Below are 21747 nucleotides of genomic sequence, written 5' to 3'. Positions count from 1 at the left end.
AAGGGAGAGGAGAATGCTTAATAATAGTTATAATAAAAGTTAGAAATAATTAAGTTTAATAAAGAGGCACACGTAAAATGTAATGGGAGTCCAGGAGGGGTAACTCCTTTACAGCAGGAGAAATGAGGGCAAGCCCTGGGAGATGAAATTTGAATTTGAACTCAAGGATAAGAGGGAGTTTGATACCGCAAAGACACAGAGGTGAGGAAACCAGGGGCATGTATAGAAAACCTACAGTAATTCAACTTGACCAGTACATAGGAAAATTAAGACTTTTTTTCATTCATTAATTTAATAAATATTTGTTAAGCACCTGAAAAGTAGGCTCAAGGCAATTATAATACAATGGACAACAAAAACAGATATGGCTCCTGCCATCATGGAGCTTACAGCTTAGTGAGTGAGACAAACATTAATCAAAGAAGCATATAAACAAATACGAAATTGAATCTTAGACAAATGTTTTGAAGATAATACAGAGTTACCATAATAACAGCAGGATTTGTCCTAGTCAAGGAGAACAAAGAAGAATTTCCCAAGTAGTGAGAAGTTCAGTGTGGTCTGGAGAGTAGGGAGCCCGAGGAAAAGTGGTTATCGCTCAGGTTAGAGAGAAAAGTTGAGGCCAGACTGAAGAGCTTTACTGGGGAAGTTAAGGAATCCTGTGAATAATAGAGAATCAATGGAAAATCTATTGAATGCTAAATGCTAAAAAAAAACACAGAAATGAAATAGATCAAAAGGGGAGAGAAAAGTATTCCACATGTGCTATTGGGGGCTTAGAGTATGAAGAGGCCTCTGAGAGAGAGTAAGAGAAAGGTTGTTGTTTTTGTTAGTTGCCATCTAGTTTGGGTGGTGTAAATGGTTAAGCATTTGATTACTAGCTGAAAATTGGTGGTTTGAGCCCACCCAGAGAATCCTTGGGAGACAGGCCTGGCAATCTGCTTCTGAAAGTTCACAGCCTTGGAAACTCTATGGAGCATTTCTACTCCACACACTTGGGGTCACCATGAGAGAAAGGAAGGTGGGGCCAAGATACTGAAGGACTTAAATGCTAAACAGAGGCATTCCTACTTAGACTCTTTGAGTTCCTTTTGTTCAGGGACCTTGTCTTATTCAATTCTACATGAGACCAAGAATAGTGTCTAATATATAGTAGATGCTCAAACATTTGCTGAATTGACTTGAGTGAAGACTTAATTATGTAGCTAATAGAAATCACTGAATATTTTTTTGTCGGATAAATGATAATGCCACCTGGTTAGTGATACTAATAAAAGTATGTAACAAGTGCTACTAAAGCAGATGCCTGAAATTCTGGAGGACTAAATACTGCCTGGCATTCAGAGAAACGTTTCCCCATGAAAGGATAACAGAATTATACTCTGAAGGTAGAGTAAGAGAGAGATGGGTTTCTCAAACTTCCCTAATGAAGGAATAATGAATGTGAGGGCACTTGTTAAAATATGTAGCTTCCCAGGACCCATTGCAAACCAAACTCATTTGCTTCAAGTTTATTCTGACTCATAGCAACCCAACAGGACAGTAGAACTGCCCTATAGGTTTCCAAGGCTGTAATCTTTATGGGAGCAGATTGCCACGTTTTTCTCCCACAGAGTGACTGGTAGGTTTGAACCACTGATCTTTTGGTTAGCAGCCAAACACTTGAACCACTGAGCCAGGGCTCATTGGACCCATCCCAAACTGACTAAATCAGAGCCTGAGAGCAGTGTGGGCAGCTGTGCAACTGTATTGCTTAACAAACACTCCACCTGATTCTAATTATGAAAAAAGTTTGGAAAACCCTACTCTAGAGAACATTTGAGGGAAAAGGAAAGGCATATGCAAAAGAATGGCCGTATGAAGGGGCCAGAAGTAATTGTTAAAAAACATGAGAAGTTCAGTGTGGCTGGAGAATAGAGAGCAATAAAGTGGTTATTGCTCAGGGTGGAGAGAAAAGTTGAAGCCGGAATAAAAAGCTTTGTTGGGGAAGTTAAGGAATCTTGTGACTAATGGGGAATTAATGGAAAATCTTATGCAAGGAAGTGAGATTTTGGCAGGGGAGGGCAGAGGAGGAGGGAGAATAACTGGAGGAACTGGGGAGTATACATTTCAGAGACTCTTGGGGGGCAGAATTGACGATGTTTAATGACTACTTCCATGACAGCAGTAAGAGAAAAGAAGTTGAGCTTGCTTTGGCAGCACATACACTAAAATTGGAATGATACAAAGATTAGCATGGCCCCTGTGCAAGGATGACATGCAAATTTGTGAAGTATTCCATATTTTTAAAGGGCCACATAAACCAAAGACTAAATCAGCCTGAGACCAGAAGAACTAGATGGTGCCAGCTACAACCGATGACAGGGAAGACAACAAAGAACCCCTAAGGGAGCAGGAAAGCAGTGGGATGCAGACCCCAAATTCTCATAAAAAGACAAGACTTAATGGTCTGATTGAGACTAGAATGACCCTGGAGGTCATGATCGCCAGACCTTCTGTTAGCCCAAGACAGGAACCATTCCTAAAGCTAACTCTTGAGACAGGGATTGGACTAGACTATGGGATAGACAATGATATTGGTGAAGAATGAGCTTTTTGGATCAAGTAGACACATAAGACTATCTTGGCATCTCCTGTCTAAAGGGGAGATGAGAGGATAGAGAGGGTCAGAAGCTGGCCAAATGGACTCGAAAAAAATAGAGGAGGAAAGGAGTGTGCTGTCTCATTAGGGGGAGAGCAATTAGGAATATATAGCAAGGTGTTTATAAATTTTTTGTATGAGAGTCTGACTTGATTTGTAAGCTTTCACATAAAGCACAACAAAATTTTTTTTTTTTAAAAAGTACAAAATGAATTCAAGGTTTCTAACGAGTTAATGGAAACCCTGGTGGGGTAGTGGTTAAGTGCTATGGCTGCTAACCAAAGGGTCGGCAGTTCGAATCTGCCAGGTGCTCCTTGGAAACTCTATGGAGCAGTTCTACTCTGTCCTATATTGTCACTATGAGTCAGAATCGACTCGATGGCACTGGGTTTAATGTCTTAAACTGCCTTTATTAGGGAGGGAATAATGCTGTAAGAAAGCATTCCATTTTGGACTTAAATTTTATATGACAAATAGACAGCTCCACAATAACAGTAGGAGACTTCAATACACCATTTTAGAGGAAGGACAGAACATGCAGAAAGAAGCTCAGTAAAGACACGGAAGATCTAAATGCCACAATCCACACGTTGATCTCATAGTCATATACAGAACACTCCAGTAAACAGTGGCCAATTAGACTTTCTTTTGCAATGCACATGGAACATTCTGTAGAATGGATGACATATTAGGCCACAAAGCAAGCTTTAACAGAATCCAAAACATCAAACTATTACAAAGCATCTTTTCTGGCCACAAAGCCAAAAAAGTATAAATCGATAACAGAAAAAGCAACAAAAAAAATCAAATACATGGAAACTGAACAACACCTTGCTCGAAAACTACTAGGCCAGCAGAAATCAAAGATGGAATAAAGAAATTCATAGAATCAAATGGCAATGAAAACACATCCTACCAGAACGTTTGGGACACAGCAGAAGCAGTGCTCAGAGGTCAATTTATAGCAATAAATGCACCTACCTAAAAAGAGGAAAGGGTCAAAATCAAAACATTAAACCTACAGTTTGAACAAATAGAGAGTGGCAAAAGAAGTCCTTAGGCACCAGAAGAAAGGAAATAATAAAAATCAGAGCAGAAATAAGAATAGAAAAACAATTGAAAGAGTTAACAAAACCAAAATCTGGTTTTTGGAAAAAATCAACAAACCATTGACCAAACTGATGAATGAAAAACAGGAGAAGAAACAAATAATCTGAATAAGAAATGAGATGGGCAATATCACGATAGATCCAACTGAAATTAAAAGAATCAGAATACTACGAAAAATTGTATGCCAACACATTCGAAAACCTAGAGGAAATGGACAAATTTCTAGAAACACATTACCTACCTAAACTAACAAAAACAGAAGTAGAAAAGCTAAATAAACCTGTAACAAAAGAAGAGACTGAAGAGGTAATTAAAAAACTCCCAATAAAAAAAAAAAGCCCTGGCCCTGATGGCTTCACTGGAGAATTCTATCAAACTTTCAGAGAAGAGTTAACACTACCACTATTAAAAGTATTTCAGGGCATAGAAAGGATGGGATACTCCTGAACACATTCTATGAAGCCAGCATAACCCTGATACCAAAACCAGTAAAGACACCAGAATAAAAGAAAATTACAAACCGATATCCCTCATGAACATAGATGAAAAAATCCTCAACAAAATCCTAGCCAATAGAATTCAACAACATATCAAAAAAATAATTCAGCATGACCAAGTGGGATTCATACCAGGTATGCAGGGATAGTTCAACATTACAAAAACAAACAATGTAATCCATCTCATGAATGAAACAAAAGATAAGAACCACACGATCTTATCAATTGACACAGAAAAGGCATTTGACAAAGTTCAACACCCATTCATGATAAAAACTCTCAGCAAAATAGGAATAGAAGGGAAATCCCTGAACATAATAAAGTGCATTTATACAAAGTCAATAGCCAACATCATTCTAAATGGAGAGAGCCTGAAAGCATTCCCCTGGAGAATGGGAACCAGAGAAGGATGCCCTTTATCACCACTCTTATTCAACATTGTGCTGGAGGTCCTAGCTAGAGAAATTAGGCTAGAAAAAGAAATAAAGGGTATCCAAATTGGTAAGGAAGAAGTAAAGCATTCCTATTTGCAGATGATATGATTTTATACAGAGAAAATCCCAAAAAATCCATGAGAAAGCTACTGGAAGATTTCAGCAAAGTATCAAGTTACAAGATAAACATACAAAATGTGTTGGATTCTTCTACACCAACAAGAGAACTTTGAAGAGGAAATCACCAAATAAATACCATTTATAATAGCTCCCAAGAAGATAAAATACTTAGGAATAAATATAACCAGAGATATAAAAGACCCATACAAAGAAAACTACAAGACACTACTGCAAGGAACCAAAAGAGACCTACATAAGTGGAAAAACATATCTTGCTCATGGATAAGAAGACTCAACATTGTGAAAATGTCAATTCTGCCCAAAGTGATCTATAGATACAATGCAATCCCTATTCAAATTTCAATGACGTTTTTTAATGAGATGGAGAAACAAATCACCAACATCATATGGAAAGGGAAGAGGCCCCAGATAAGTAAGGCATTACTGAAGAAGAACAAAGTGCGAGGCCTCACACTACCTGATTTTAGAACTTATTATACTGCCACAGTGGTCAAAACAGCCTGCTCCTGGCACAAAAGATACACAGGTCGATGGAAGATAATTGAGAATACAGATCTAAATTCATCCACCGATGAGAAGATAATATTTGACAAAGACCCAAAGTCCGTTAAATGAGGAAAAGACCATCTCTTTAAGATATGTTGCTGGCATAACAGGATTTACATCTGCAAAAAAATGAAACAAAACCCATACCTCACAGCATGTACAAAAACTAACTCAAAATGGATCAAAGACCTAAATATAAAATCTAAAACAATGAAAATCATGGAAGAAAAAATTCGGACAACGCTAGGAGCCCTAATACATGGCATAAACAGAATACAAACCATAACTAACAATGAACAAACACCAGAAGAGAAACTAGAAAATTGGGAGCTCCTAAAAATCAAACACTTATGCTCATCAAAAGACTTCACCAAAAGAGTAAAAAGACAACCTACAGACTGGGAAAAAAATTTGACTACGACATATCCAATCAGGGTGAAATCTTTAAAATCTACAAAATACTGCAAAGCCTCAACAACAAAAGACAAAAAAAACAATTAAAAAATGGGCAAAGAATTGAACAGACATTTCAACAAAGAAGACATTGAGGTGGCTAACAGATAGATGAGGAAATGCTCATGACCATTAGCCATTAGAGAAATGCAAACCACAATTACAGTGAGATACCATCTCACCCCAATGAGGCTAGCACTAATCCGAAAACACAAAATAATAAATGTTGGAGAGGTTGTGGAGAGGCTGGAATGGTTACACACTGTTGGTTGGAATGTAAAATGGTACAACCACTTTGGAAATCAATTTGGCTTTCTTAAGAAGCTAGAAATGGGAGTACCATAGGATCTAGCAATTCCATTCCTTGGAATATATCCTAGAGAAATAAGAGCCCTCACACGAATAAATACATGCACACCCATGTTCACTGCAGCACTGTTCACAATAGCAAAAAGATGGAAACAACGTAGGTGCCCATCAACAGATGAATGAATAAACAAATTGTGGTATACACGTACAATGGAATACTACACAATGATAAAAAACAATGATGAATCCTCAAAATGTCTCACAACATGGATGAATCTGGAAGGCATTATGGTGAGTGAAATTAGTTGCAAAAGGACAAATATTGTATGAAACCACTATTATAAGAACTGAAGAAAAAGTTTAAACAGAAGAAAACATTCTTTGATGGTTATGAGGGTGGGGAGGGATTGAGAGGGGAATTCACTAACTAGATTGTTGTTGTTGTTGTTGTTGTTGTTGTTGTTGTTGTTGTTAGGTGCCGTCGAGTTGGTTCCGACTCATAGCGACCCTATGCACAACAGAACGAAACACTGCCTGGTCCTACGCCATCCTTACAAACGTTGTTATGCTTGAGCTCATTGTTGCAGCCACTGTGTCAATCCTCCTCATTGAGGGTCTTCCTCTTTTCGGCCGACCCTGTACTCTGCCAAGCATGATGTCCTTCTGGAGGGACTCATCCCTCCTGACAACATGCCTAAAGTATGTAAGACGCAATCTCGCCATCCTTGCTTCTAAGGAGTATTCTGGCCGCACTTCGTCCAAGACAGATTTGTTCTTTCTTTTGGCAGTCCATGGTATATTCAATATTCTTCGCCAACACCACAATTCAAAGGCGTCAACTCTTCTTCGGTCTTCCTTATTCGTTGTCCAGCTTTCACATGCATATGATGCAATTGAAAATACCATGGCTTGGGTCAGGCGCACCTTAGTCTTCAGGGTGACGTCTTTGCTCTTCAACACTTTGAAGAGGTCCTTTGCAGCAGATTTACCCAATGCAATGTGTCTTTTGATTTCTTGACTGCTGCTTCCATGGCTGTTGATTGTGGATCCAAGTGGAACGAAATCCTTGACAATTTCAATCTTTTCTCCGTTTATCATGATGTTGCTCATTGGCCCAGTTGTGAGGATTTTTGTTTTCTTTATGTTGAGGTGCAGTCTATACTGAAGGCTGTGGTCTTTGATCTTCATTTGTAAGTGCTTCAAGTCCTGTTCACTTTCAGCAAGCAAGGTTGTGTCATCTGCATAACGCAGTTTGTTAATGAGTCTTCCTCCAAACCTGATGCCCCGTTCTCCAGCTTCTTGGATTATTTGTTCATCATGTAGATTAAATAGGTATGGTGAAAGAATACAACCCTGACGCACACCTTTCCTGACTTTAAACCAATCGGTATCCCCTTGTTCTGTCCAAACAACTGCCTTTTGATCTATGTAAAGGTTCCTCATGAACACAATTAAGTGTTCTGGAATTCCCATTCTTTGCCATGTTATCCACAGTTTGTTATGATCCACACAGTCGAATGTCTTTGCATAGTCAATAAAACACAGGTAAACATCCTTCTGGTATTCTCTGCTTTCAGCCAGGATCCATCTGACATCAGCAATGATATCCCTGGTTCCATGTCCTCTTCTGAAACCGGCTTAAATTTCTGGCAGTTCCCTGTTGATATACTGCTGCAGCCGTTTTTGAATGATCTTCAGCAAAATTTTGCTTGCGTGTGATATTAATGGTATTGTTCTATAATTTCCACATTCAGTTGGGTCACCTTTCTTGGGAATAGGCATAAATATGGATCTTTTCCAGTCAATTGGCCAGGAAGCTGTCTTCCATATTTCTTGGCATAGATGAGTGAGCACCTCCAGCGCTTCATCTATTTGTTGAAACATCTAAATTGATATTCCATCAATTCCTGGAGCCTTGTTTTTCACCAATGCCTTCAGAGCAGCTTGGACTTCTACCTTCAGACCCATCAGTTCCTGATCATATGCCACCTCTTGAAATGGTTGAATAGCAACTAATTCTTTTTTGGTATAATGACTCCGTATATTCCTTCCATCTTCTTTTGATGCTTCCTGGGTCATTTAATATTTTCCCCATGGAATCCTTCACTACTGCAACTTGAGCCATGAATTTTTTCTTCAGTTCTTTCAGCTTGAGAAACGCCGAGCATGTTCTTCCCTTTTGGTTTTTCATCTCCAGCTCTTTGCACATGTCATTATAATATTTTACTTTGTCTTCTCAAGAGGCCTTTTGAAATCTTCTGTTCAGCTCTTTTACTTCATCAATTCTTCCTTTTGCTTTAGCTGTTCGATGCTCAAGAGCAAGTTTCAGAGTCTTCTCTGACATCCATCTTGGTCTTTTCTTTCTTTCCTGTCTTTTCAGTGACCTTTACTTTCTTCATGCAAGCTGTCCTTGATGTCATTCCACAGCTCACCTGGTCTTCGCTCATTAGTGTTCAATGCATCAAATCTGTTCTTGAGATGGTCTGTAAATTCAGGTGGGATATACTTAAGGTCATATTTTGGCTCTCATGGACTTGCTCTGATTTTCTTCAGTTTCGGCTTGAACTTGCATACAAGCAATTTATGGTCTGTTCCACAGTCAGCCCCAGCCTTGTTCTGACTGGTGATATTGAGTTTTCCATTGTCTCTTTCCACAGATGTAGTAAATTTGATTTCTGTGTGTTCCATCTGGAGAGGTCCATGTGTATAAAAATGTGTGTAGTCGCTGTTTATGTTGGTGAAAGAAGGTATTTCCAATGAAGAAGTCATTGGTCTTGCGAAATTCTATCATTCGATCTCCGGCATTGTTTCTATTACCAAGGGCATATTTTCCAACTACTGATCCTTCTTCTTTCTTTTCAACTTTCGCATTCCAATCGCCAATAATTATCAATGCATCTTGGTTGCATGTTTGATCAATTTCAGACTGTAGCAGCTGATAAAAATCTATTTCTTCATCTTTGGCCCTAGTAGTTGGTGTGTAAATTTGAATAACAGTCATATTAACTGGTCTTCCTTGTAGGAGTATGGATATTATCCTATCACTGACAGCGTTGTACTTCAGGATAGATCTTGAAACACTCTTTTTGACGATGAATGCAACACCATTCCTCTTCGAGTTGTCATTCCCAGCATAGTAGACTATATGATTGTGCTATTCAAAATGGCCAATACCAGTCCATTTCAGCTCACTAATGCCTAGGATATAGATGTTTGTGTGTTCCATTTCATTTTTGACGATTTCCAATTTTCCTAGATTCATACTTCATACAGTCCAGATTCCAATTATTAATGGATGTTTGTAGCTGTTTCTTCTCATTTCGAGTCATGCCATATGAGCAAATGAAGGTCCCGAAAGCTTTGCTCCATCCACGTCATTAAGGTCGACTCTACTTTGAGGAGGCAGCTCTTCCCCAGTCATCTTTTGAGTGCCTTCCAACCTGGGGGGCTCACCTTCCAGCACTATATCAGACAATGTTCCACTGCTATTCATAAGGTTTTCAGTGGCTAATGCATTTCAGATGTAGACTGCTGGTTCCTTCTTCCTAGTCTGTCTTAGTCTGGAAGCTCAGCTGAAACCTGTCCTCCATGGGTGACCCTGCTGGTATCTGAATACTGGTGGCATAGCTTCCAGCATCACAGCAACACGCAAGCCCCCACAGTAAGACAAGCTGACAGACACGTGGAGGAACTGGATAGTAGATAAGAATTATTTTAGGTGAAGGGAAGCACAACACACAATACAGGTGAAGTCAGCATAACTGGTCTAAACCAAAAGCTATTTCCTGAACACAGCCAAACCCTTTGAGGGACAGAGTAGTAGGGGTGGGGGTCCAGGGACCACGGTTTTGGGGGACATCTAGGTCAACTGGCATAACAAAGTTTATTAAGAAAATGTTCTGCATCCCACTTTGGTGAGTGGGATCTGGGGACAAGCTTACAAGTGGCCATCTAAGATGCATCAATTGGTCCCAATCCACCTGGAGTAAAGAAGGAGAAACACCAAAGATATAAAGAAAATATTAGCCCAAGAGACAAAAGGGCCACATAAACCAGAGACTCCATGAGCCTGAGACTGAAACAGACTACTCAGCCATATCTTGAACAGTACCTGAGCCAATTTTTTTCCCCTCCTTCTTTCTTCTTTCTCTCCTTTCCCTTCCCAGCCCATCCCTGCCTCCACGTAAGATCCTGATGTTAGCTCCCCAAATGGTTAAGTGTTAGCCAATGTTTCCTCTAAGACTGTGGAAAACAAGTGATATTGATCTAAGCCTGTCAAATAAGACGAAGGATGGCACCAGCTACCCCCTGAGCTGATGGCATAATGGCAGGAAAACATCAACATGTTTGAGATACAACCACCAAAACCAAACAGAAGAAAGAGAGCACACATTCCATAAGTTCCTAAAACTTATGGCCCCTTTTCCCTTAAAAACCCGAACGCATCAGTAGTCTGGTGAGACAGACGACTTTAGGAGGAGATCATTCCCCTCTGTCTCCATATACTGGTATATCTAATAAAGCTCTTGCTACCCACCTCACCCCTGTCTCAAGAACTGGGTATTTGCCGCAGGCGGCTCTAACTCATGAAATTGTGGTAACAAGACCAGAAGAACTAGATGGTGCCTGGCTACCACCAATGACTGCCCTGACAGGGAACAAAAGAGAAAGTCCGTGATAGACTAGGAGAAAAGTGTGGTGCAGAACTTAAATTCTAGTAAAAAGACCAGACTTAATGGTCTGACTTAGACTAGAGTAACCCTCGAAAGCATGGCCCACAGCCTCTCTGTTAACCCAGAACTAAAACCGTTCCTGAAACAAACTCTTTGGACAAAGATTAGACTGGACTGTAAAACATTAAAAAAAAAAAAAAACCTTCTACATGCCAAACCACAAATGTATATGTCTAAGAGACAGTTGGAGTTTGGGAGAAACTCGCACGGCTGGAAATACGCATGTGGGAGTTTTTGATGTTGAAGCCATGGGGATTTTACTTACGTTAAGGATAATGGACCAGTGACAAAACTCTGGGGAAACAGACATGCTTAAATAGCATGTAGAAGAGGAATCAGCACAGGAGACTAGAGAGATCAGGGAACTAGTAGCTGTAATCTTGGCTACTCTAATCATCTAATGCTCCTCTCATCCCCAGGCTAACTGAACTGAAAAAATAAAAATATTTCTATTATGCTTGGCCTTATAAAATATATATTTGCCACCTTATCTAGAACATTCCAAGAATTCTTAGTCAAGCTCTCTTGTTGTTAGGTGCTGTCAAGTCAGTTCCGACTCACAGTGACCCTACGTACAACAGAACGAAACACTGCCCAGTCCCGTGCCGTCCTCACGATCATTATGCGTGACCCTTTGGTTGCTGCCACTGCATCAGTCCATCTCATTGAGGGTCTTCCTCTTTTTTGCTGACTCTCCAGGTTACCAAGCGTGATGTCTTTCTCCAGGTACTGGTCCCTCCTAATAACATGTCCTAAGTATGTGAGACAAAGTCTCGCCTTCCTTGCTTCTAAGGAGCATACTGGCTGTACTTCTTCCAAGACAGATTTGCTTGTTCTTTGGGCAGACGATGGTATATTCAATATTCTTCACCAAAACCATAATTCAAAGTAATCAGTTCTTCTTCGGTCTTCCTTATTCATTGTCCAGCTTTTGCATGCATGTGGGGCAACTGAAAATATATCATGGCTTGGGTCGGGTGCACCTTAGTCCTTAAAGTGACATCTTTGCATTTTAACATTTTAAAGAGGTCTTCTGCAGCAGATTTGTCCAATGTAATGCGTCCTTTGCTTTCTTGACTGCTGCTGTCATGGGTGTTGATTGTGGATCCAAGTAACATGAAATCCTAGACATCTTCAATCTTTTCTCTGTTTATCATAATGTTGCTTGTTGGTCCAGTTGTGAGAATTTTTGTTTTCTTTGTTGAGGTGTAATCCATACTGAAGGCTGTAGTCTTTGATTTTCATCAGTAAGTGATTCAAATTCTCTTCGCTTTCAGCAAGCAAGGTTGTCATCTGCATCTCACAGGTTGTTCTTAATGAGTCTTCCTGCAATCCTGATGCCACATTCTTCTTCATATAGTTCAGCTTTTCAAATTATTTGCTCAGCATACAGATTGAACCCTGATGCACACCTTTCCTGATTTTAAGACACAAAGTATCCTCTTGTTCTGTCTGAAGGATTATTTTTGGTCTATGTACAGGTTCCTCATGAGTACAATGAAGTGTTCTGAAATTTCCACTCTTTACAATGTTACCTATAATTTGTTATGATCCACACAGTCAAATGCCTTTGCATAGTCAATAAAACACAGGTAAACATCTTTCTGGTATTCTCTATTTTCAGCCAAGATCCATCTACAAAACCTGATATTGATTGACCCAGTTGACTAAAATAAACACACAAAATCCAGGCAGGCCATGAATTCATAGATTCACGAATATCAGAAGTCTTTTATACTTGGATTTTAGTCCAGGCTCTTCCACTAATGGGGGCAAATCATCTAACTTTGATGAACCTGTTTCCTTGTCTTAAAAAAAGCTAAGGAGGTTGGAATAGCTAGATGACATCTGAGGTTGTTTCCAGACCTAAAACCTTAAGCTTCTCCCAAGAAATTCTGACATGGAAATCTTACATAGATTTTACTCAAGAGAAAATCTTGAAGTAATGATTCTTGTTTCCCAATCCCACCCCTCCCCTTCCTCAATGAATACTGATTTGGGAATACCCAAAATTATATATGAAGTATTAGATACTTCCCCAGTTTTTCTAATGAATACAGTTGATTGTCACTCATCCACTCTGAGGGGAGTCTCCTGTCTTGTCAATGGAATGGCATCCATTTGTACCCCACCTAGACAAGCCTCTCCTCCCTCAGTACCTTTGAAGTGGTTCAGCAAGCAAATGATACTTCCTTACACCCCAGTGGCATCACCATGAGAGTTTTTCAGGTACTTGTGATACATGAGTCCGGGATCTCTAAGCCAAGGAGCCCTGTGTGATTCAGGATGCATTCGGGAACTCAAGATTTAGGAACTTTTTAATATTTTCTATTAACCAAAAAAATTAAATTAACCAAAAAGGAAAAATGAAAGATATCTTTATTCTTTAAAAAGCCTAATAACTCCCTTGAAAGAGGAATTTATTTTAAACTATATAATGAACTAACATTGTTTTAGGGTGAATAAGGAATTAGAAAACTAGTACCCTTCTCTTTCACTTGATTCTTGCAATACTGTTAGTATTACTGTTTGTATTTACTACTGTTAGTAGCTCAGGCTGCTAACCAAAAGGTCGACAGTTCGAATCCACCACCCGGTCCTCGGAAATCCTACGAGGGCAGTTCTCCTCTGTCCTATAGGGTCACTATGAGTTGGATTGATTCCAGGGTAATGGGTTTTGGTTTTTAGTACAGTTAGTATTTTTTTTTTAGTATTACTAATTTACTCTTAGTAAATTAGTATAAAAATTAAACTAATTAAAAAATGAATAAATCCTTCTGGGGCCGTTCCGATTCTGTTCACAGCATGAAGGGAAGAGTGGAACTCGTTTTCCAGAAAGGGGGTTGACTAGGCAACGGGTCTCCCGCTCCAGGAAAAGGACTGCTCCGGCCGACACCCTCTTTGTTCGGCCACTTGGCTTAGTGCCTTCGGCCGGCTTTTCACAGGCTGTTCGCACTCAGCCGAGCCAGGCCACACCTCTGCACCGCCCCCACATGAGGGCTCCGCCCGTTGTCCGCCACAGTCCCAGCAGGCGCCGCGCGGGACGTCGCCGTCACCCCGCCCCTCCAGCTTCGCCCCGCCTCTTACGCCACTGGGGAGATGGCGGAGTTGGACATCGGGCAACACTGTCAGGCGGAGGATTGCCGGCTAAGAGGTGATCGGAGAGTACCCAGCCCCGTCCAGCGGGAAACCGGGGCACCACTCTGCTTCTGCGGAAGGTGGTGGCGCTTGAGGGGAGGCCGCTGGCCCGGGCAGGGTCTGAGTAGCAGGACGGGCATGCCCTTCCTGGGTCTGCCGTGAGATGTGTTGGTGCTTTTTGTGTTCCCCCGAGCCTTTGGAAGAGACTTGTGATCTTTTTGGAATGGTACTATGCATTTCCTGAACACATACTTTGCCACATTAACTTTTAGTGGGTCTTGTCCAGGAAGTCCGTGGAGTGCACACCTGGGTCCTGTAGCGCGCTCCCACTGAGTTGCGCGCGGAGAGGGAGGATGCTTACTTAGGTCGGGGATTGGGAAGGTTTGGCTTCCACTCTAACCCTGCCACTGTGAGCTTGGGAAAGCGCTTCAGTTTCCCAGACTTTTTTATTTGCACCTCAAACTTTTCCACCAGGGCTCCCAGCTCTGTTATTCTTTGATTCTGACCATCATTGAGTCAACAGGCATTTACCGAGCATCTATTCTACGTGTTGAGAATACATAAGGATATAAAATAAGATTTTTTTCTCACAAAAAAGCTTTCAGACCAGTAAGCTGAACTCTAGAAAGCATGGATAATAAGGCAATGGTCTCCCTCCATTGTGCTAGAGACCTTAGGATACACATAACCCAATCTGATAGCCAGTGTTAGTGTGGCACAGGCTTCGGGATGCCATACACCCGGAACAGACAAGTCCCTGAAGGTCTGTGGTGCTAGCATTATAGCCATACACTACTATTCGATCTTTGATACCTGAGTTTGACTCCAAATCTGTGCCATCACATTTACCACATACTATACAGACTGGCAAACAGGTTTCATCTCCCACTGCAGCTTCAGTCATTGATAGCGAGTGCCTGAGTCACTGTGTTGAGAAGGACTCTGAGGTTGAGCCTAAGCTTAGTAGAAGTGCCTTAATTGATTAGTGATACCTCATGCGGATGTGGGCTAAAGGACTGGTGACACAATCCCTCCTGGGCCCTCGTTACTTATCTTGTTGTGGTTGTGTGCCCTGTAGTCAGTTCTGAGTCACAGCAGCCCTATATGACAGAGTAGAACTGCCCATAGAGTTTCCTAGGCTGTCATATTTATGTGAGCAGATCGCTAGGTCTTCTCTTCCACTGAGCAGCTGGTGGGTCCCAAGCACCCACCTTCTGGTTAGTTGCTGAGAGCTAAGTTTAACCATTGTACCACCAGGGCTCCTTTTGTTAGTTATAGCACTCTGTATATGTATCTTTCACCACTGGCTATAAGCATCAGCTATTCAACAGGTAAGAACCTATGTTTCCTTGCAGACCTTTCATATGGAGACTCAGTCAATTGGATTTTGACTGTAAGTTATGCACATCTGGTGTGCCAGATTCCACATAATGAGTCCAGTGAACTTATATTCTTTCTGTGACCTAGTTTATCTTCCTTTCCGACTTGAGGTGTCTCTTAAAGTGTCAATATCTGAGGTGAGGCCAGGCTCTAGGTCTTTTGACTAGTGGAGAGAAGTTACGATTTCAGGTATGTTAAATGGGTGTCCTAAATTACATTTAGCTTCTGGACGGGTAGAGGGATGGTGTCAGATGCCAGGAAACTACCTTGATCATGACTCTTCCTCCTGATTTGCCTCTAACGTTTACTTGGTCACCAAAAACCTCCAAATATCAAGCATGTAAAATTTTTCCAGTTTGAAAGTGATACAAAAGTTTTGCAGAACATCACAATCTTTGTTTGCTTCTCTTATATTGACAAATGTATATATTATCTATTTGTATGAAACAGAAGCTCACAGTATTATGCTTAGGAACAGTAGTGACAGTTCATCAAGCTAACTTTTCAGATGAAGGAAGAACTGTCATCAGTCCCTCTTCTCCCACAAGCAGAATTATCCAGGGGTCCCTTTGGGTTACACTAGGACTTCTTTTCTGTTTTGGGTTAAGATATGCTATATGTTGAGATCTTTTGGGAGCAATTACAGCTTTTCCCAAACTGAGACTGAGCAATGCCTTCTCTTTCCACTTTGTAGAAGAGGTATGATTAGATATATCCAGCCTCACTTCGCTGTATGCTCCAATTTAGTATGAGGCACATTGAAAGCAGCTTAGAGAGTGATTGATTATATCAAGTGGTAATGGGTCAGTTTCCACATCTAGGAATGGATACTTTCGTGTGTTTTCCAGAAGTTCGGTTCTTAGTTGTTGGAGTAGCCCTAAATAGCAAGGAAAGAAACAATACAGGAGTAAATTTTGAGGTATTAATCAATCTGTCTGTTGAATTTCTTTGAAAAATCTCCATCCAGTCACCATGGTATTTTTCTCAGAATTAAGTATACATAAAATGAGTTAGTTGTTGTAATTATGTTTATTAATTATCTTTACTATGTCACTATTCTGACCTTTTACATATGGCTTTTTTGTTTTTTTTACAATTAGCCTGTGAGGTAGGTGTGGCATAAAGCATACTATAAATGTAGTTATATACACAGTATACATCACACAGACACTATGAGCTTATATCTGTGTATATATGTGTGTATTATCTAATAAAGATTTGGCTGTATGTGCATATTTTCACATTTATATGTATATTTATATATCTGCACACACACAGTATAGTGTATAGTATGTCATATATATATGTATATCAAAGCTCTGCTATTAAGTAACTGGCTTAGTGTTCCTAGGTTAGTAAGAAGTGAAATCAGAATTGAAATCCAGGTTTTTTACTCAAAATGCAGGACTTTTGCAGCACATAGTCCTCCAAAACAGTACCTGGTAAATGGGAAATGAAGCAAAACAAAACAAACAGCCTCCACCCCCATCCCCCCCCAAATAAAAACAAACCCTCCAGAACTTTTTTTTTCCTGGTTTAGCGTAGGTACCAGGAGCAACATTTATCTCCTGATAACTCCAATCCGGTTACTTTCTTCTACAGTGTTTGACATCGTGGTGACTTTTGTTTAACTTGCTACAATGGGATATTGATCAAAAAGGAAAGTTTTTCGATAGCAGTAGTTTAGTACTTTAAAATTCTTTTTGCTTAAGAAAACAAAATCACATATTGACCAGCACATATGATATTTTCCCTCAATTTTAGATTTTCTTCCGTTTGTATGTGATGGTTGCTCAGGAATATTTTGGTAAGTTTTTATGCAGAATTTTAGATTAATTTTAATGTTTGTAGTATTGAGGTTTATATCTGAAAAGCAGAATGATTTTAAATAGTTGTTACTTTAGCTCTTGATATTTAGTATTCAGTCCAGTAACCACTTGGAAAAAAAGAAACATAGATGTCATAGTTTCTGATTATTGTTCATATTTGTGGCTCACCTTAAAACTTCCAGGAATGGGCTTATATGTGTGAATTTTATGTTAAAGTTGTATTTGTGTCTTTTAATTACAAGAAAGAGTAATATCCAAATATAACGAATATGATAAACAACTGTTTGGATTATTACTGTTCTTTTAAGTAATAAAATGAAAAGTACCCAGCCTGTGAATTCTTTAAATTGGATGTCGCATGTCATTTGCACACATCACATACATTCCAAGTCTGAGAACTAACCAGGGATTTTGGAAAATGGATTTTCTTTGTGATTAATAGTCATTTAAATTTTTCAAATTTCATTAAGCATTTAATTTATTAAGTAGAGCCATGAAAAATGAATTGTTTTTGGAAGAAATTCAGAAAGATTTTTCAAGTAAGTAAATGTAATGCATATTTATAAATCTTTTATAACTAGAGCACTCCTTTGACATTTTATTATTAATGATCTTTGAGAAATAAAAGGAATCAAAAGATTATTTGTATTTTCAAGCACTTTAAAGTACTTAAGGAAGGGTAATTTAGAGTGATGAATTAATTTTACTCATATTGAAGTTGAACAGTTGTGTTTTAAATTCTTTTGGGACATTAAAATATGTAAAATTACTGTAGCCATCTTTGTTTAAGTATATTACTTGATTGCATTTAAATAATTTTTTTTTAATTATTTAAGCCTTGAACACAGAAGCAGGGAGTCACATAGCTGTTCTGAGGTAAGAATATTTCTCCTATCTAATAAAATGTGTTTGTATTCACGTGAAGCCCTGGTGGCGCAGTGATTGAGAGCTTGGCTGCTAACCAAAAGGTCAGCAATTCAAATCCATGAGCTGCTCCTTGGAAACCCTATGGGGCAGTTCTGCTCTGTCCTGTAGGGCCGCTATGAGTTGTAATCAGCTCCACGGCAACAGGTTTTGTATTCACGTACTTTTATTCAGAATTTGATTAGATTTTAAGCCACTGCACCTGTGGTGCAACGGAGTGGGTTTTCTAACCGTGATTGGGTGGGACTATGCACATAAGGTGCTTGTGGCCCACCAAAGTAATTGGACAGCTTGTTAATAATGCAAATATGTTGCATGGCACCCTTGTGAAGGTGGGACATGCAAATAAGGTATATGGAACCCTAACTAGGGAATTGGTCAGTTTTACCATGCTGGTAAGCATAAAATGAGTCATCCCGGAGGCAGAAAGGGGGGACCTCACTACCACCAAGAGAGAGGAGCTAGTAGTGGAACGTGTTCTTTGGACCTGGGATCCGTGTGCTGAGAACCTCCTAGGCCCAGAAGATAGAGAGAAAGCTGTAATCCCAGATACAGCGAGAAGCAGTGCCAGGGAAATGGCTGCAGCAGAGGCAGCAGAACCAGGAAACTGGCAGAAGATGGTAGATGGGCTTCCCAGCCCACAGAACAAGAAAGCTGAGCACCTTCAAGCAGGAGGTTTGCTGGCAGAGCGGGGTGCCTTAGGCTTACCAACGCAGGGAGCTAGAGAGCTGAGAACTTTTGGGTCAAAGTGTACTGGTGGAGCGGGTGCCTCTAATCACTTATTGGTAAAGCTAAAGAGCTTTATAATACTTGCCTGAGCAGGACAGAGGCTGGACCAAGTTGCTGAGGGTCAGAGAGAGGCCTGTCTGAGGGCATGGCTGAGAAGAGGCTGTCCTGATCGAAGAACTGTATTCTGAGTGGTTCCTCATCCTGAACTGTAACTGTTACTTCCCTAATAAACCCTATAGCTGTGATTATGGTCTTTGAGTTCTGTGTGGCCATTGCAACAAATTATCGAACACAGCAGAGAAGTAGAGAGTGCCATGGAAGGGACGGCTGGTGTCAGAATTGGTAAAAAGGTTAGAAGGGGGAGGTATGTCCGACCCCCGCCTCATGGGACTTGGTCTTCAGCTGTTGATCTTGATTCTTCTTCCCCCTTGTGAAGCTAGAAGGGGTCAGATGCCTCTACTGCCACACCGTTTTTACAGCACCCCAGATTAAAATTTGACATACTAAACTGATTTATGTAAAGAGGCTTTTACTTCATTTATATTATTTTTCTCAGTTTGTTTTAAAGAAAAATTGATCTACTTAGTATTTATAATTTTTTATCTTCATAATTCTTATTTTCATTTTAGCTCAGTTCTATATGAATAGTCTACTTACAGCTTTCATTTATGTATTTGCAAATATCAATGGCATTAACGTCCTCATTACATACTTGCAGTCTTCCTTCACTGTTGTGTGCGTTTTTACTGGTATCTGTGATAGGATTTTGTGGTCGTAAATTGTTCTGGCTCAGTCATCCTCAGGTCACCAGGAACAAACCTGTAGCCTAAAATAATACCCACCCAAATTCTAAAACAAATTGAGACATTAAAAAAGGGCTGGCTACAAGGTAGAAACCAAAGTATCACCTATGTTACTGTTAAAGGATAAGGTGAATGATTGAAGCTTAGTGTAGAGCTAAATGGGTCAGCAAGGGAAATCCAGAGGAGCCCTGGTGGCACAGTAGTTAAGTGCTTGTCTGCTAACCCAAAGGTCGGCAGTTGGAACCCACCAGCTGCTCCACAGGAGAAAGATGTGGCAGTCTGTTTCGGTAAAGATTATATCCTTGAAAACCTTATGGGGCAGTTCTCTGACCTATAGGGTCGCTATGAGTTGGAATCAACTTGATGGCAACGGCTTTTTACGAGTGCTCATCAGTCAAGGAACACTGGTGACACAGTGGATAAAGCGCTTGGCTACTAACTGAAAGGGTGGTTCAAACCCACCAGCCACTCCACAGGAGAAAGGTGTGGCAATCTGCTTCCATAAAGATTGCAGTCTTAGAAACCCAATGGGGCAGTTCTGCTCTGACCTATAAGGTCATTATGAGTTGGAAGTGACTTGATGGCAACGGGTTTTTACCTACCAGTCACAGCAGTGCTTGACTAAGTTAGGCCTCCTCCCTGTGGGCAGCTCAATTCCAAGAGGAAAAAAGGGGAGCTAAGCCTACTCTGCCTAATGTAATTTTCTCAAATTTGACAGATAAGTAGCTCCACTTCCCTTTGGGCAGAGATAGACAGGGAGTTAAAATGAATTCATGCCATTTAGAAAGAAACAGCAGGATTAGAGAAGAAGCATTCGCCACTAATGCTTTTCAGTTGATGTTTATTCATGTCCACCACTGACCAAGCATTGTACCCAACCCATGGCCATTGAGTTGATTCCAGCTCATGGCAACCCTGTAGGACAGAACAGAACTACCTCATAGGGTTTCCAAAGGTGAAATCTTTAAGGAAGCAGACTGCCACATCTTTTTCCCATGGAGCAAGTGGTAGGCTTGAACCACTAACCTATAGGTTAGTAACCAAGAGCGCTTAATCACTACTCCACCAGGGCTGTACCAAGCACTGTACCTAGTATTTTCATATCTGTTCTCTCCATTACAGAAAATTAAAGTTAAATGAGTGTCAGTCAAAATGTCCCTTTGAAGTTTAGGCGAGTTTTTTAAGGAAAACGAAAATTAACATGTTAGTACTATGCAGAATTAAGTGTAAAGAAATACTCATTTAGAGCCACACAGAAAATCTGACTGATATATCCTAAAAAACTTATAAATCATCCCTGTGCTTTCCTTTTTCTTATATTAACTTGACTTCTGTGCATGTCTCTCAGATTATTAGATTTCATTAATTAAATAATGAAATTAAAATTGCTTAGTTTTATACTAGTGGAACAAATTTGGATGCATAGTTAAAAAGTATCTTAGGCTAGGTTCTCTAGGGAAACAAAATCAGTTACGCATATGTATATATATATAGAGAGAGAGAGATTTATATAAAAGAAATTGCTCACGTGGTTTTTAGAGGCTGTACATCCTAAGTCCGTGGGGCAGGAAAGAGGATTCTCATGATTCACATAGCTACATGGGCTGGCAAACCGAAGATCAGCAGCCCGGAGAGCAGGGCTGTAGCAGGTTCTGAAGACTGATGAATCTCAAAATCATCAGGTAAGCTGCTAGCTCAAGTCCCAAGAGCTGGAGGTCAGATGAACGGGAGCCAGCTGCAGGCTCTATAACAAGCAAACGCCCCATCAAGGGGAGCAGGAAGGAACTAGGTGGAGGAGGGCAGAGAGATGAAGGCTGAGGGGGTAGTGAGCTGCCACAGGCCTCACCCCTGCCGGTTTCACTTAGCATGTTTCATCATGGGAGTGATCATGTATCAGATTTCAACAGGGAAGTGATCACAACATTATGCAACTGCCAAAACACTGAGAATCATGGCCCAGCCAAGTTGACACACAATCTTAAGTATCACAGGAAGTTAATTGTAAGATGTAATCAGCCAAAGGGTAGTACCCTTTGGTTGTACTTTTTAAGCAAATATTTCCCTAAATTCACTCAATTCT

At 40.2% G+C, this 21747-nt stretch overlaps 1 protein-coding gene and 1 pseudogene across 6 annotated transcripts in view; both read left to right on the top strand.

Moving 5' to 3' along the window:
• Positions 1 to 2187: 2187 nt before the first annotated feature.
• LOC111750117 (U6 spliceosomal RNA) lies at positions 2188 to 2287 on the top strand (annotated as a pseudogene).
• An 11646-nt stretch (positions 2288 to 13933) lies between these two features.
• Positions 13934 to 21747, top strand: part of ZFAND1 (zinc finger AN1-type containing 1) — a 41489-nt gene continuing 33675 nt past the window's right edge. For all 6 annotated transcript variants that reach the window (XR_010317789.1, XR_010317787.1, XR_010317788.1 and 3 more), the window contains exons 1-3: positions 13934 to 14018; positions 17147 to 17189; positions 18048 to 18087. Coding sequence is in view for 3 of the 6 variants with exons in the window: in XM_064267874.1 (XP_064123944.1) it covers positions 13964 to 14018; positions 17147 to 17189; positions 18048 to 18087 (138 nt within the window). In the remaining 3 variants the exon portion in view is untranslated. The remainder of the gene's footprint in view (positions 14019 to 17146; positions 17190 to 18047; positions 18088 to 21747) is intronic.

Source organism: Loxodonta africana, chromosome 14 (assembly GCF_030014295.1).
Source record: "Loxodonta africana isolate mLoxAfr1 chromosome 14, mLoxAfr1.hap2, whole genome shotgun sequence".
NCBI lineage: Eukaryota > Metazoa > Chordata > Mammalia > Proboscidea > Elephantidae > Loxodonta > Loxodonta africana.
The sequence above is the reverse complement of the archived record's forward strand: the minus strand, read 5'-3'. Positions and strand labels throughout refer to the sequence as shown.